At 34.1% G+C, this 18051-nt stretch overlaps 1 protein-coding gene across 2 annotated transcripts; it reads right to left on the bottom strand.

The window, feature by feature from the left end:
• Window positions 1–936: 936 nt before the first annotated feature.
• LOC113701727 (ribosome biogenesis protein BOP1 homolog) lies at window positions 937–10522 on the bottom strand. 2 transcript variants are annotated; one of them, XM_027222487.2, is made up of 19 exons: window positions 10230–10522; window positions 9025–9254; window positions 8808–8882; window positions 8591–8659; window positions 7964–8118; window positions 7315–7432; window positions 7099–7200; window positions 5796–5943; window positions 5546–5654; window positions 5358–5460; window positions 5074–5224; window positions 4853–4985; window positions 4660–4766; window positions 4495–4580; window positions 4309–4369; window positions 3292–3519; window positions 3104–3188; window positions 2370–2548; window positions 937–1336 (listed from the first exon to the last, which is right to left on the bottom strand). In XM_027222487.2, exons 2-19 carry the CDS (start codon window positions 9181–9183, stop codon window positions 1251–1253), a joined length of 2154 nt encoding a protein of 717 aa, XP_027078288.1. In that variant the 5' UTR covers window positions 9184–9254; window positions 10230–10522; the 3' UTR covers window positions 937–1250. The 2 variants fall into 2 exon arrangements, with proteins under 2 accessions (XP_027078288.1, XP_027078289.1); XM_027222488.2 differs by having other exon boundaries at window positions 9025–9195; window positions 10230–10496.
• Window positions 10523–18051: the final 7529 nt, after the last annotated feature.

Here is an 18051-nt window from a genome sequence, read left to right as displayed (position 1 = left end):
ATATTAAAATATTTAAAATATCAGCCCATATAATATTAACAAAATTTCAGCAAATTAATGATACAAATCAAAGGTAAACTAACCTGGAATGAACAGATGTCTTGCTGCAAAACCTTTTCTATTTTCAGACCAAAGCTGAAAATTACGAAAAAATATTGATTATACAGCATGTATGTTCGTGGTGCAAAAAAACAAAGAAAAGAAGAATGGGAAGAAATGTATTTACCAGGATGCAAGGGAACAAAAGAATGGCAATGTTGGCAGTCTGAAATTCGTCCCTACCCTGTGGCATTACATGAAATTGATGGCAATGTTGTCAAGCTCAAGCTACAGGGTAATGACAATGAAAATGGGCATTGAACGTCGACTAATGGAAAAGATCCCTGAAGTTGTTGCTGTTGAATCAAATACCAGATGAGGAAACAGGCCTTGAGTTGAACGAAGAAAATGTAGAAAAGGCAAACCATCACATTCAACTTTTTACTGTGATCCCAGACTTGAATGTTGTTGGACAGCCAAGTATGAAAATGTTGAATTATGTTAAAGGAGAATCAAATCAAGTAGTATTGAAAAAGACCAGCATGATCCATACGGCATAGAGGGATGCTTTGACATTTGCCCTGGGTAATTAATTACGTTCTGTACAGTCCCGACCGCAATGTTTTAGCATCAGTTTCAATAATTGAATGTACAGAAAATTTATTTGAGGCAGCAGCGGAGATTTTACGTGTTGCATTACAAACTTGAGTTCCATTTCGATTATCTCCTGGTGTATCTACGTATCTTCTAGCTTTTTGCTTTACAGTAAAAACTCACTACTATGTTAAGGGTGGGTGGGTGCATATCGCGCGCATTCTATTATTACAAACCCTCTTTATCGGACGGACGAAAAAATCTAATATGACTTCTCTAGTTCATGCAAAATACGAGAAGCGGTACCAAAAACACACATCCCCAAAAAAGGATGATATCTAGCATTCTTTTTACAAGATATATATAATGGGATTCCGCATTTCATAACCCACATGACCAAAATTGGATACAGAGCAAAAAGGAGGAAATCTTTAACAGCCAACAATAATATGTCAATAGTCCATCATTTTAAATGGACTGCATGTGTTTAATTGTCGTATAAGACGGAAAGAGCATACAGCTCAATTCACATAAGTCAAAATTTGTCCTGTTTGCCTTAGCCGCATATTGACGCTTGATCCGCAACTCATTTATTTGAGGACGATCGTACCATCTAATTAGTGGCAATAGAGCTTGATCACAGAATCTGCTCCAGCAGTAAATAACCAAGGTTGCCTAGGGTGGAATTTACAGTCCAGGACTCCTGAAAAGAGCAATGTTTCAGCCAATGATTGATTGATTATACACCTACATGTTTATTTTATAATAAATTTTGAGACGTTCTGCATGAGAGATCAGAACTATTGATATACGTAAACAAGTTGGTATCACTCACTCATCCAAAGAAACCAACTATATTAGCTCGGAAGAGTATATAACTGGAGGATCACAAATGGTAAAAGTCTTAGAAGCCAATAATAGCATACAAAATAAAAAACATGATTAGAGATGATTAGATAAAGCCACTTCTGAAATTGAGTTTCCTTCTTGAGATCACAGGACAGAGCAGATGATGAAAAGCAGCCTTCCCCCCTTACTAAACATTCCCTACCCCTCCCAAGTGTCTCTGGAGAAGGCAATCATATTACTAGGCCAACAGGCAGCATCATGTGGTGCCTATATCTAATACGATAGCAGTCTGCAGGATTTTTTAGGTGATGGTGCTACAAGTAATAACAGTTATGCACATAATCATATTCATATTCTTGTTCACCATATATATGAGCATGAACCACTTTCCGACAATTCTGATGATGAAATCAAAGAAGGAAGTCCTCCAGAATTTAAACTTGCATAATCAAAGAAAATTTGAGTCAAACTAACCAAGGCCCACATCCCTTTCCTTCAAAGTCAAATCAATGACGACATAAAATAGGATCATCTCCCCTATATGAAGGTGATAAACCTAATAAAACCGCTCAGCGCAAAAAGCTTTATCTAATATCCTACTACATCAAAAATCCAAACATTTAAAAAAGAACTCAACAGGTAAAAAGTCAGCATGACGAACATTTCAAAGAGTTACCAACATCACTGGTTGTCATGCAGCCCAAGTTTATAATCATCATTTAATTCTAGAAATGACAAAAAGAGTGACTAGAGAGGCACGGCATTCACAGTTCAACCAATCTAAGCAAGCAAGCTCAGGCCCAACAAGAAATTCATATCAATTCCATCATTTCTACCTTTTCCATCAACATTCCAAAGTGTATAAAATATATGAATCAAAAAGTTACCTCTTCCATTCACACTAGCATGCCCACGAAGAATCTCCAATGGTACAATCAATGGGTTTTGGTTCAGATCTGAATACACCATGCCATGGAAAACATATGCTGTGCAATCATCAGAACTTGACGCAAACAAAGGGTACGAACGGTGAAACGCCACCCTGGTAATGTCCTTTGGATGGCAACTGGAATTGAAAAACCAATTAAACACAATTATTAATGGTGCAGAAAATACAACCACAATTTTTGCATGATTGTGCATATTCTACACCATCCATAAGGGATTTTACGTCACCAGGCAGATTCTTCCAGCTGGTTAGCACAATCTAGGTCAACATTCATTATATAGGTCTTACAGATTATAGACATGTTCCACGCATCATTCAAGTTGCACAAAGCAAAATGCATAATGCAGTTCGTGCAATCAGAAACATAAAACTTTCAATATGCCTTTTTGTTTTCTAAAAATAATTTGCTATCTTGCTTCCACACTTGTATTGTACTAATTCATTATGAATTATTTGTCTCACTTCAACTATATTATCTATCTTTGCCATGCAAAATTCTACTTTGTTCATTTTTCTTGGTTGCAGTGCATAAATCTGACAAGACAGACTTGGAGAGTTTAACCAAATACACATGCATCTTTTTCATCTCCGAAAACACAAAATGTTTGCAAAAATTCTTATAAAGCTTTCAAACGTAAATTCTTAACACTGCAATTTAATGCAGTGACTTACTTGAGAACCCTATAAGGTTGAGATGACAGGTCCATGTCAAACCAACATAGTTTTCCATCTCTGCTACCCACAATGACATTGTCACCTGCATCAAAAGACAGTGCAAAATTAAGCAATCATGTATACATGCAAAAGGGGGAAATGTCAAGTAAGAAAGGAGGACAAGTCCATAGGAACCACTATCTCACCACCAGGATGAATGGCAATGGACGAGACTTCACGTACTCCAGTTTCAAGCTTCTTGATTAGCCTTTGCTTCAACAGGTCATAAATGCGGACATTCTTCTTTGTTGATATGAAAAATATTGAACGAGTTGGATGGAAAGCAGTTGAAACTGGTAACCCATGCAACTTGAATGGTATCCTTTGTGTTAACCCCTTGGAGAGTTGGTGAACTAATACTGCCTTTGATTCCCGTATATTGCGTCAAGAATAAACACTCACCATCCAAAGAGAGACCAAGTTCCTAGCTTAACATAAGCACTTGAAGCAAAAGGAAGAAAGATACCAAGTGCAACTAATTTAGGTCGTAAATGACATGATGGCATGCTGATTGGCACTTAGGTCAGATTTGGTTCATGAAATTAGGTGAGAGTAGATTCTGAATCTTGCATTGTCTGTGGTTAGTTGGCATTTTTACATAACATCATACCCAATAAAAAGTTTCATGCATCTACATGGAATAAAATTTCCCAAATCAAAGGAGAGAATCTCCTGGGATAACAAGTTCTGCATAAGATATACTACAAAATGGACTTTATTTGCCCTTCAATTTATTTTAATTAGCATAGGACAAACCTAAAAAAGTTTGCACCTTTTTCTTTAGGATATCCACACACAATGACTCTTTTACAAAGGACTGCGAACGTCAGGACTATTAATCATGACAGTCCTAATACCCAATCAAAATCCTACCCAATCCAATCAAATCAAAAGCCAGTGATCCTGTACCTCTGCATTCTAGCTCCAGTCACCAACTTAGACATCATGCATATCTAATTATATATTGAGTTCCCACATGAATTTATCATCACAGGTAAAATTTCACAAGAAAGAGAGAAAGAGAGAGAGATAGTCATCTCACTAATAACAGAACTGATAGTCCGGCATTCCACCCTTCCCAAAGCTTGTGGCTTAATTCGAGAAAATACAGAATGTAATAGGCATGGTTAAAATAAATCAACATACAATGGGTGAAAGGATATCATATGGCATGAGGGTTGAGAAATAGTCTCCTTTACGATGCCATTCAACAGAAGACACTGTCTGCACATTCAGAGAAAAATAAGCAGTTATTCTCTTTATATAAGGGCCTTCAAACTGATCAAGTTGAAAAACTTGCTTAACAGCTTTCAAATATAACATGCAAACATAGACCAGCATTGAAGTACCTTATAGTGATTTAATCTGATTGCCCCGTGATTATCATCTCGAGACCATTTCACAATGGTCTCACTTATAATGGCCTCACTAGCACCTGAGCAAGGAAAAGAAAAAAAGAACAGTCAAGGAGTAGCCTTTGTGCAGTATGCTAGGCGAAAGTGACTAACACTAACCTGGTTCATCGTGTGCCATGCGTGATTCGACGTGCAGAAGATCATCCACCCTTCGATTTACTTCATCGTTACCAAGTCCAGTATTCAAAAGAAACACATCTTGTCCCCTAAATATTATGCCACTCTCAAATTACATGCCTTATTTAATAAAACCAGCACATGAAAAGAAAGATAACTTCTACATCATCCTTACACAGAAACAGCCAGGACAGGAAGTTCAGGTGAAGGGTTCCAGGCAACATGCTGGACAGCTTCCCCCAGCTCCCATACTCGAAAACACCTTCCACTTTCAACCTCCCAGACACGCACCGTTCCATCATTAGAACCTTAATACATATAGAATTTGATAATGAAGAAAATTCAGATTACTGGTAAACAGAAAAGTGATAAACTGTAAGAAAAAAGGTGGCCAACCAGAAGCAATCCATTGCCCAGTAGAGTCGGTAGATATTGATACCACAGGGCCCTTGTGACCTTTATACTCAAGATAACATGTGGTTGGATAGGGTTTAAGATCTTTACGGCTCGGCAACTTGGGTTTCAAGGACTCAGGATCAATATTAATCTAAAAAAGCAGAAGATGGGAGCCAGATTCATTGTTAATGATGTTTAACCAAAATAGCCAAGACTAAGATTTTAGATACTCACGAGCCATCAAATGGAAGTCAAGTAAACAAATTAGATTTGCCCATACATACACGTTTCTTTTGAGTTCTTGGACACAGGTACAGATCTAAACAACGGTCAAAAGATTCTCGAACAGCTTTATCATATGCAGGCACACTTCTCATAGATGTAAACCTAAATAAAAAAGCACATTAGGATTGACCATGGTCAACATAAATGCCAAAGACAGAAAATCAATTGGCACCACCAGATACCCCACCGTTTGGGTATGAATTTAGGCCGGTCTTCCTCGTACATAAGCTCATATTTTTTAACCTCTTCAGCTGCTGGAATATATTCTAAAGAAGGATTGTAGGATTCCTCATGACCTGAAACTTATAGTATTAATGGTGTATCTTTTTCTGATTCCTCATAAATGACAAAAATTAAGATAAACACTGTCACAATACAGAAAATTAACAGTCTAATGGAACTTTTCATTAAAAAAAAGTTACTTTAGAATTACCCACCTGGCAACTTAGGTTTTGGTGGAGGAATATGGTGCCTCTCTGTTAAGTTACGGTCATCACCCCATAGAAGATATACACGATTCTCCTCTTTGGGTTTATCATCGACTTTTATTAGTCCCTTCCGAATACCACGTACTAGCCGGACAATCTAAAAGGGGAAAGGAAACCATTAAACACATTAAAAGCCATCCACACATAAGCCCTACTTCATACTTAACAAGAAGGTTATTACAGAAGAGTAAATCTTTATTTGCTTCAATTTTGTTCAACACATAGGCAAATAAAGTGACATGATATATAAGTGATAAAGGAAAAACACATAAGGGACAAGAAAAGGTGAAAAGTGAACCCCATTTTTCCTAAGATCGAATACTGAAATGAACTACTCAAATCAAGTGACACAAAATATAAGTCACAAAGGGGGAAAAAGCATCGAGGACCAGAAAAAGCGAAAACAAAATCTCATTTTTCTAAAATAGCTTTTATAAAATTACCATCTCAGTTAATGTGATCTAATCATTTGAATAGCACAGTAAACTTGGGGCAAGAAAGACAGAGTTTGTTTGGATAAGAGTTTATTTGAATGATTTATTTGAGATATTTACTGTAGCACTTTTTGTGATGTGATGTATGTGAGATAAAAAGGTGATTGGGAAGATAAAAAGGTGATTGAGATTTGTGAAAACAAATTTTGCAAACCAAATTATCTTTGTCCAAACAAACTCAAAGATGTTCATGTCCTTGTCATGTAGCGGATAGCTTGTTCCAGCTATCCACTAGAGGATCTTGGAATGATTCTTTTTCTTTTCTTTTTTTCCCTGGGGTGGGTGACCAGGGGTTCTAGAAATTGAACGGATGTCTTAGAGGCTACCAAACCCCTGAATAACTGGGATACCGGATGTTATCCCAAGTAGATTATACATGCCATCTTCACCCCCCGAGAAAGAGAGAGAGATTCGATATGCTCAATTTCTCTATTTCTTATCAGAGATGCAGTCTAATGCTAGTAGCACGCATAATATTACGACATTTCCACTGAAACAACTATTCAGCATAGACTTCAGATTTCGGAAGCTGGATATAGCCTTTTTCATATATTGGACCAATATTTCACGGCATGAAAATTCAGGATCAAAAATTGACAAGCATTACAGTTTTTTACTTCTTCCATATATCCTAATCAAAGTTAACATAAAAACACATTCTTATATTAGTGTTTTACTGGAAAATCAACGTCTATTGTAATTTTTTTTAACAGCAAATACCCCAATACACAGTAAATGAAGGTTTACGAACTCCAAACCATTTTACTCTCCCACTTCGAAGGGACAAAACGTCGCTTTGGCTCTGGTGCATCAGGGAAGGGATGCTCAGCTTTATCTATGGTGACCCAATCAACAGCTGTCTGCAGGGGGAAAAAAATTAACGAACTTCTGAAAGTTTAAACATCATTCACAAGATAGAGTTGGAACGACAATCACTAAAAGCAGAAGAAAGCATGACAGATATAGGTACAAACCGGATATGGATCAAATTCAGGGTGTGGTGCCATTCCTTTCAGCACCCTACGAATCATTCTAGTTTCCTCTTTGGTCAGCTCCACTATTTCATCATTATATTCATCATAAATCTTGCGCCTGCAAAACCAGGTAGAATTTGAAAAGGAGCATCGAAAAAGGCCCCACCTCTCCCCGCAAAGAGGACATAAGCAAACAGCACTAAAAGGACATTCCTACTTACCAAAAACACACCAACAAAAGAATAAAGCTTCAAATGTCAAATAACAGAACATAGGTGCAATTTCATAACATCTAACAGTAAATTTGTTATTTGCAGCTACAGTAAATTCAGATGCGACAGTAAACTTTCACAGGGTAAGAAACACAAGAAGCAGATAAACAGCCATTGGTTTCATTAGTTTATCAGAATACTTGCGCTACTCACTTCAGTCAATTAGCAATAATTTTTCTATGGACTTCAGGAAAATCTGTTTCACACAGCTTGGCAAGAAAAAAAATTTATAAGGACAATGTCCGAATTGACAATCAGTCAAAATCATACATCCCACATTTTTGCAGGGATTAATTGCCAAAAGGAACCAAATTCAATCTCAAGTATGTATAATCAAGAAACCGACAGGAAGACCACAAATATGCTTATGTAATCACCAATTTTCAGAGTTATCGGCACTGGCAAGAAAGGAATCAAGTTTGTCCTCTCTCACTTTCTTCCTAATCTTCTTCCCAGCAATATCATATCCAATGTGCTCTTCATCCTTGTACCATTCAAAAGGAACATTTCCCACTGTATTATGAGCAGCAACCTAATTTGACAAGAGAAAGGAACAATTCATTACTATCTCAGCCAAAATAAATAAAAAAGTCAAAGCATAGTTATATTAAGAAAAGGCTATCCAGGAAAAGAAAAGGCCCTCAAACATCAACCAACTGAGAACAGCAGCTTTGCTTGCAATGGGATATGATTTCTTAGTTTTGCTTTGATTACAAATTTTGAAGTTTAAAGGACAACCAAAAAGCACATGGTGGCGGATTATCATCATCTAAATTCGTAATCAGAACACTGTATAGAATTTCCTGATTCTAAGTATCTGCATCACACTTTCATGAAGAGCTCAATGCTCTATCAACACCCAAAAAAAACCACTTTCCACTCTAAGGGGACAGAAGAGTAAGAGGCACCATATTGAAAGGAAGAAAAGAAATTTGATGATCCCCCAACCATATTCTCTTGAAAAACATTAGAAAACTTAACAAAAGAGTATTCGCATAACGCACCTCATCTTCAGAGGAATCACTCTCCGCCATACTTTCACCATAGTCATCATCTTCTGAGACATCATTACCCTAATAAATTGACAACCCAAATCATCAAAAAAAAAAAAATAGCAAACACAAACACTTCCATAATCATGTGGAGGTTACCAATCATATCTTTATTCATTTTCCGTTCCATAAAACCACTCTGAAAAAATTAAGCAAAATTAACATGTACCTCACCGTCTGTCAGCTCAACCGATTCTGATTGTGTATCAGTCAATGAGTCTTCAGATGGATTCTCATTCAAAAGCTATAAACACCAGGCAACAATAGCCTCGTTAAAAGAAATTCAAACCAAGCTTGAATACTAGCGTTCGCCTCAAAAAGGCCTGTTTACTATATACCCAATGGGTGCCCAACGACTGAACTAAAAACAAATTACGAACCATTACCTCGATGTCCGAGAATATTTCACCAGAGCTAGAACTTTCTTCTTCATCTCCTTCATCATCCTCTTCTTCTTCTGCTGCTTGTTCAGCTTTCATTGGGTCTTCCTCCTCCTTCACCACCTTCTCCTTCCCCTTGGAACTTTTCAACTTCTCCATTGGCATCTTTCACTCTATCTGTGGGTGACAACGTCGGCGAATGAAGGAATGGGGAGACTGAAGGCCGACGATGGAGTCTAGGGTTTTTATTGGGAGGTTAGGTACAGTGGAAAGACGTAGTATTTGCTTGCTTGATTTAGCAAATTTCATGTATGACAAAAATGTGCAATATTTCACCAGACGAGTCAGTGTTGAATAGTAATTTCACCAGACGAGTCAGTAATTGGAGCACCCGACTTACATAAGTCAAAATAATTGGCTCCGTTTGGATTTGCATTTTTTTCCAAAAACCGTTTTTGTCTTTCAAACACACCCAAATGTTTGTTGTAGCATACTAACAATTATGTGTACAGTTAAATTTTTGCGAAACTACGTCATTTTTCCTTTAGCCCCAATTAGGGGTGAGCATTCGGTGCAAATGCGGTAATTCGGTGCACTGAATTCGGTGAATTCGGTTATTGCACCTGTAGAAATCTAAACCGTTTTCGATTTCGAATTGGGGATGACCGAATTCATTCGGCAACCGATTTCAAATTCAAAAACGGTAATGAATTCGGTCTAACCGAATTCATCTATTATTTAAAAAAAAATACCCTGAAGCAAATTAAGTTTGCAACGCTGCTTTTCCCGAATTCATCTGTAATCAATACAGTATTCTCTCTTTAACAAATTAAGTTCATCTTTCAAGGATTAACGAATGAAATATATGTTAAGTAAACAGCAAATATAATTGTCAGCCCTTAATGGAATAAAGATGAAGGCCCCAACAAGAAAGTTAAAGGGAAAATCCCAAGCCAGAAATTTAAAGTGAAGATGCCAAGCAAGGAATATATATTTCCATTGCAAAGGAAGGCATCCAAGTTAAGAATAACTCTGCACTTTTAAGTGACCAAATATCAATACTCCTCTCTCTTTAACCACTAGTAAGATTACCAATTTTTGGATGCTAAAACTTCCCATCTAATCTAAACTACTACAACAGTTAGAGTTTGCAATTGGAAGCTCAGATTTCGTCGATCTTGGCCATTTTACTGCCAGAGAGGAGCACTTACCTAAGCGAGCCAGAGATGAGCAGTGATTGGTGCTTCGTCTTCGACACTCGGCAGCGATAAACCAGCACGGCAGTGATGAACTGATGAAGTGAGAAATGAGGTCGAATGAGGATTGAGATGGAGACAGCCGACAGGAGACGTAGAGTGCGGCGGACTGGCGGAGGCCGGAGAGGAGGAGAGCAGCTTCGATTTGGGAATTGGGACTTGGGACTTGGGGGTGTTAGTACTGTGAAAGCCCTAGGTAAAGGCACTATGCAATATTGCAATGCTTGTTGAAATTGTCAGCTGAAAATGAAATCCGACTTTTCCCAAAGGAAGTGATTTTGTAATTTTTAATTTACAAATTGGGGCTCCTAAATTATAATACATTCATTATGCTCCTCAATGATTTAAAAATTATTACTGATTTGATTCCCAAATTTATTCATAATTTAACACATTCCTTATGTTCTAATAATTTTGTGGTTTAATTGGCATTTATTTGATCACTTATACCTAAAATTCTTGGTCTATGATTTAAGAAACACATAAAAAGTGATTAATTTAAACTAGAATAAACCTTAGATTATACAATGATCGGTGATAATTTATGAATTTATAATTTATAATGATTGATAATAAGTAATATTAGTTAGTAGTTACAATGAATTTATAATTTACAATAATTAATAATAAGTAATATTAGTTACAAACTTACAAATTACAATGATTAATGATAAGTTATATTAGTTACAAACTTATAATTTATTTCAAATCAAAATAAACCTTATTTACTTGATTTGCAACTCACATGCATTCACTTACACTGTTTAGTTGTCTTGTCTATACTTAAAACCTTAAGATTAGTAAATAGATAATATGAATTTTAACTTATTTGATCACTAATACCTACAATCCTTAGTCTATGATTTAAGGAACACATAAAAAGTGATTAATTTAAACTAGAATAAATCTTAGACTGCACAATGATTAGTAATAATTTATGAATTTATAATTTACAATGATTAATAATAAGTAATATTAGTTACAAACTTACAAATTACAATTATTAATGATAAGTTATGTTAGTTACAAACTTATAATTTATTTCAAATCAAAATAAAATGTATTTACTTACATATGTTATTGTGAACTTCAATACACTAATACATTAATTTGATGCATTCACTTACACTGCTAACTGCTTAGTTGTCTTATCTATACTTAAAGTCTTAAGATTAGTGAATAGATAATGTAAATTTTTATGTTAAATATGTAATGTAAATTTAGAGCACACTAATACTTGCAAGTCACAGGTTACGCATTCAAATATTCAATAATTCAAACATGAATGATGTATCAATTACCAATATCTAAATTCTAATTACTAATTATGTTTATTGTTTAATATTTAGTATTATACATATATGTATTAATTATTATCTAATTCTAGTCATGTTACTCATGTATAAAATAATAAGTATTATAGTTATCTTATATTGTTATGTATTACTATATATTTGTATTATTATAGTCATATAACAATTAACATATACTAAAATAATATATTGTACATTATTATATATTATTATTATTATAAGTACATGATATGATGATAATACCATATACTAATTATTATTAATAGCATTTACCTATATAATATAATAACATAGTTGGAAAAGCATGCATATTTATGATGCAAGGAAAATAATATTTACGGTAGCATTTTTAATTGTTTCTGGTTGTTTTATGGTAATTTTTTGCTCCCAATATTATCCTATTTGTAAATAAGTGGTTGACACCAATCAAAACTATAGATGCGTGTTTGAATAGAGATAATTTGAAAAAAAATAATAATTTGTTTCCAATCAACTTTTTATCTTTTCAATCACCTTTTTATCTCATATACATCACATCACAAAAAGTGTTACAGTAATTATCTCAGATAAATCATTCAAATAAACTCTTATCCGAACAAACCTATATGCGCTTTTAGGGCTTTTACTGCATAAGGCGGAATAGCCAACTTCTTAGTGAAAATGTGCAACAGCTTTTGTAACAAACGACGGAAGGCATTTGATGAAGTTTCACATAATATCAAAATCACAATTAATATGACTTGGATGAAAATTTGCATTATAGCTAACTAACTTCCAAAAGCAACAAGCAGGCATTTTGGTAGAAAAGAATATTTATTACATCTTCCTTCAAAAATAGATTTCTGGTAACATAAAAACCAAATTCCCAAAGTGCATTTTGTTTTAGTTTACTTGAAAGAATGACAATTAGGTTCTTTTGTCTGAAGGGCAATTTAAAATTTATTCCTACGAGGTTATAATTTTCAATATGTAAACCATCCATTATTAATTAAAGACTGAGAGGATTCATCTCCATGGTCTTTTGTTTTTTTGAATAAATTGACTTCCAGGACATGCCTCAATAAACATGTTATCAATTCCTTTTCATTACAAAAAGAAAAGAAAAGACGAGAAATAATAACATGGGTTTGAATTGTACATACAGACAAAAAACGGAGACACAGTAAATTCACTTGTTTGAATTGTATCCTTCCAACTTTCCACGTACAATAATAATAAGCAGATAAGAAAGGCAATTATGGAGCAGAAGAAATTCAAAGAAATTGGGTGGAATTGTCAGCCAAAGAAGACATGATGTCTCATGTCCGCCGCTTTGTTTCCTCTCTCCTGACTGCGAAGAGAACGAAGAGAGAGGACCAGACCACTAACCTCAGACTAAAAAATAAAGAATTATAATAATCGTTCATAATTACAGAGACAGGCCTCAATACTTATACACTGTTCTGTTCGGAGCCTAGATCTATTAAAACTTGAGGGACAAACTGGTAATTAAGATCAAAGGACAAAATAGCCCTAAACAATTCATATATATGTTTGGACCACGAGGAAAAACTTGAGGGACAAACAATGAGCAACTGTACAAAAGCGTGTAGTCCTCAAACCTTTTATGAATTTTTTTTATTTTTGTTCTCTAAACTTTAAAATGATTTTTTTATAGGTTTTTCTAGCAGAACACTCGTTAACACATTTAACATTCACATAACCTATCATATATATATATATATATATATATATATATATACATGCATGCATGCTAATAATTATTACCTTCCCTTGTATTTATATATGATATCTTCCCTGTCCTTTTTTTTTTGTATTTATTTACTTTCCTTAATTAATGTTACATTTTCAAAAAATATGACATCTGAAATATATCTTATGGGCACCCGATAGACAGACCCTACTTCTATTCCTTACATTTTTTTTTTTTGAAATTGGAATAACTACTGGAAATGGTAGGTCTGAATTTCACGCTTGGAAAAGTAGCCTGAATTTAGGGTATGATTAAATATTAAAGTGGAAAATTAGAGTTAATTTGAGATTTGCAAATGTTAAACCTTCCCTTGAGTATGTTAAAATTTTCAATAATCTCGTATGATTTATTTTTTGACCTCCAAAACTTTACGACCGGTAATAAGTTGCACCCTCAAACATGGATACCAATCTTTACTGTTCACTCTGAGCTCTACCTCATTGGAAGTCAATGGACTCGAGCCAGTAAGGACTTGGTCGGGGACATTTGACAAGCCATGGGGACTGTATTTGGGAATCTTTGGGTATGAGACCCTTGATTCCGGTATACTCGAGTAATACCAACTCTGTACTGTTTGGTGTTAGGGCCCGGTAAGGGGAAAGTGAGGTGGACGGATAATTGGAGTAAAGAGGAGTCTACGGTCATGATTACCTGGTATACATTGACGGAGAGTCAATGAGATGAGATCAAGCATGGCAAAAGAGGAAAAGGGCTCTTGAGAGCCATCCGTATCCTTTTATTCCTTATACTTGGGTGTTGTTGTTTTTGCTTCCTTGACGTGCGTATTTGGACTGAATATTCTTGTGTTTATGTGATCCTGGTATATTTTCGTGATGGTACCTCATTGGGCGAAAGCTCACTCCGTGAATTTTGTTTTCCTTACAGGGATTTACCTTTTGGACTTTTGATTTTGAAGAATGAGTTGAGTAGAGCTAGTTGAGAGATTTTGTATAGCTCCTCAATAGTTGGAAACTTAATTGTACTAGGATTTAAATGCTTCCTTTTGGCTTGTAACCACATGAATGTGGTTTGTAACAGTGTGTGTGTACTCATGTTCAATGTATTATATTTGGCTTGTATATATTCCTTTCAGGGATTGAAAAAAGTTACTTGTATTCGATTGGGTCCTGGCGGATTGTGACGTGGTAGTCACTATTCACTTTACGTTTTAACTTTTGTTTTTCCGTTTCTTGATTGTTGGCTTGGTTGAGCGCGCTAGTAGATTCCCGAACGACTTGAGTTACTGTTTTACCGTTTTAGTAGTCCTGGCGAGAGTTGGTCAGGCAGTCCGCTAACCCCTTTGGTACGCCTTAGGGGAAGGTGGGGCTATCACATTCTCACTTTACCTGTTGACATTTATTTTGTGTTACTCAACCTTCTGAGAGACAAAAACACTCCTCTACTATGTTGATTTTTTTGTCTCTATCCTCTTCTCTATCCCAAATTAGTTCTTTTTTTTTAAAAAAAAATCTTATATATTACAAACTTTGTAAAAAGGATTTGTCTAACAAAAAAAATAGGCCATCCATTGTCTAATTCACAAAATTAAAGAAACTATTTTTTTTTACAAATTGATTTCATCTATTCTCCAATTTAAGAAATTAACAAAAAATTATACTTCTATTTTCTAATTATTGGATTCAAATTCAATTTTTATTTTTACAATAGCACATTCACATAACAAGTATTATACATTTTTATTGTTTTTCCTTTAATGATTTTTTAGCTTATTAGGATCTTTCGTTTATTTTTTTTAACTATTAAATTTTTAGTGTATTATGTAATATTTATACTAATTTCATGTGAAACTTTACCGCCACCAATTAGGAGTCAAAAACAAACCACATATTAAAATTCAATGTTTAAAGGAAGTAGAAAATTTGAAAATAAAAACTTAGCATATAGAGGGGTATTTTTGTCTCTTAGGGGGTTAAGCAATAAAAAGTAAAGGTTAAGGGATACAATGAGAATCAGAATATACCCTAAGGAGATAAATTGTATTAACCCTTATAAAATAAAAAGTGGACTCTATAGGATTTTTTTTTTCTGTAAAAAATGTGCATCTTTTGCCAAAAATGGTATATCCATTATAGATTAGCTCCACTTTGCAACCTCGAACTTGCATCATTTTCCCACTTTGCATCCTAAACTCTCAATTTTATATACTTTGCATTCTAAACTCCTAAGTTTGTTCCATTCAAATTAAATTAATGACAACTTTAGCAAAATTAATAGCATAAAGGACCTAATAAATCAATAACAATGTGCTAAAAATAGTCAAAAGGTACCAAGATATTGTAGCAAAGATAAAATAATATATTATCATTAATTTGTACTATCTTTTTATCTCATTAATTTTGCTAACACTATTTGTAATTGAAGCCATATATCAATAACAATATGCTGAAAATTTGTTTATTGTGCAATTAAAGATCGTTAACTTGAAAATTAGATACACAAGATATTAAAAACAAGAAAAATACATGGAATTCATGCAACACTACTAATTTGAAAAGATAGATTTGACAATTAGAAGATTATTTCAAAAAATGAGCTTGTTTTCTAATATGAAATGATTAGATTAACTTGCAAAAAGAAGCTCTTTTCTACACGTCAATTTACATACATATGGTAATTTGAGACAACAAAATTGTGTCAAGTTGAATACACACACATACTTATATTAGACATGTGTCTCTTTATTTCAATTTTATGTAATTTGAATTTTTCTTATGAAAATTAAACTTCAGTGGCTCACTAAATAAGGCACTCGATATTATAGAGTTCAAATATTAAGTTTTCAGAAAAGTAGAATTAAATCAAGAAAGTTTATAAATGCAAAGGAGAAAAGTAACTGTTAGTGTATGTATTTATATAACAAATTCAAGTTAGGTATGAATTATATATACTAATGAATATAAAGATTGCACCGGTTAAAAAAAAAACCATATATACAAAGAGGAAGTTCAGTTTGGATTAATTGCACTTTGCACCCCTCAACTATTCCGGCATTGCACTTTGCGCCTCAAATTTTTAATTCTAGCAACTAACTATCATCAACTTTTTATTTTGGGTGAAATATACTTTACCCCCTTGTGGTTTCCTGCTAAACCACATAATCCTTTATGATTTTAAAAGCTATACATAACCCCCTTGTGGATTGGGTTGAAGTGTCAAATAGACAAAAATCATCCATCATCACAATTCCTGGCTAATATGTACCATATATGTGATTGTACTGTTGGTAACAATAAGAAATATTTCCACATTACCCCTGACTACTTTCACGCACCTAAGAAAGCCTCAAATCTCTACTCCAACTCTCTTTCTATGAAATGAAATTATTTCACCTCACTTTCTATTGAATTTTGATAGAGGCACTCCATTTATTCAAGAAACCAAACCCAGATTTAGAAAGAAGGAGATCTGGAGGTAAGCTATAATTTCAAGATGCAGTCTTTTCTTTTTTCCTGAAATATGCTCGATTGGTTTATTAAAAGAAATTTTCAATAAACTCTAGATGCCATGCTCAAGCAATGCTGGTGGAAGCACTCAAGACCTAAGGTACCAATACCAGTATTGTGTGCATACGGAAGAAAAGCAGTGGTAAAGATTGTTGAATCCGAAAAACCTTTGAAGGGAAGGTTGTATTTTTTTTGTGCGACAAAAAACTAGTGAATTTTTTTCATGGTGCAATCCAACAAGGAGAGCAAGACCAAATTACACCAGTGATTTTAATGTTATAAGCAGAGAAATTTTTAGTGGGGAATCAAGTATTGATGGTTCAGATTTGGAAAGCTTGCGTGTGGATAATTTTTTATATTTGAGAAAAATGAAAAGCATTGAAAAAACCTTAGGAGTCATGAAGATTTGTATGGTTGCTTGTTTTGCTATTTCTGTGTTATCATTCCTTGTTTTAATGTTCAAGTGAAAAATATGAGATGATTTATGGCTATGAAAATGCTGTAACTCTAAACCAATTGTCTTCAGATGAATTACTTTGTTGTCTTTAATGAATGAATGCTTGAAATAAAAATATTGTGCTATCATTCCCTTTTTTTTATGTCCTAGTGAAACATATCAGATGAATTATGGCTATGAAAATGCTGTAACTCTGGACCCATTGTCTTCAAATGAATTACTTTTTTATCTTCAATGAATGAATGAACCTATTTTGATACTCAATTGATGTAAATGGTCAAACAAGATTTTCATATGGCATGAAGTACCAAAGTAAATTCTAGTGCATAATATAATACAGAATTTTGAGAAAGTGACACACATCAAATTTTACAAAAAAAATGCCTAGAAGTTATAACTTGAACTTTGAATTCATGTGACAAACCAAAAGTGGTCCAGAAGTTCACTAAAATCTAGTAATACATCAATCAGTTTTTACAAAACAAAATAAGGTACATAGATAAGTTTCTACTCAAAAAGTTCAGCAACCACTAAGATATAACTTGCAATACCTGTTTCATTGACAACATCATTAGTTACATTTCCAACATCACCAGTTCTACCTGATGCCTATTTTAATAGTAACAAATTAATTAGAGATTTAGAAAAAAAAAATAGAAAAGAGATAGTTACACTGATTAAAAACTAACAAAAACTATAATTTACCTTATAAAACCTAGTTTTGGGATGGATTGGGAATTTACAACTCCTAGAATTATGTCAAGGCCTAAAACACTTCTTACAATGTACA

This window comes from Coffea arabica, chromosome 7e (genome assembly GCF_036785885.1).
Source record: "Coffea arabica cultivar ET-39 chromosome 7e, Coffea Arabica ET-39 HiFi, whole genome shotgun sequence".
In the NCBI taxonomy this organism is placed as follows: Eukaryota; Viridiplantae; Streptophyta; class Magnoliopsida; order Gentianales; family Rubiaceae; genus Coffea; species Coffea arabica.
This window is presented reverse-complemented; position numbering and strand designations above follow the sequence as displayed.

Excerpts from the sequence above, each read along its gene's own strand:
- LOC113701727 (XM_027222487.2), bottom strand. The coding sequence starts at position 9,183 with ATGCCAATGGAGAAGTTGAAAAGTTCCAAGGGGAAGGAGAAGGTGGTG. Across the intron at positions 7,201-7,314 it reads CTGAATTTGATCCATATCCG|ACAGCTGTTGATTGGGTCAC; the intron begins GTTTGTACCTAT and ends TTCCCCCTGCAG. Across the intron at positions 5,655-5,795 it reads ACCAAAACCTAAGTTGCCAG|GTCATGAGGAATCCTACAAT; the intron begins GTGGGTAATTCT and ends TATAAGTTTCAG.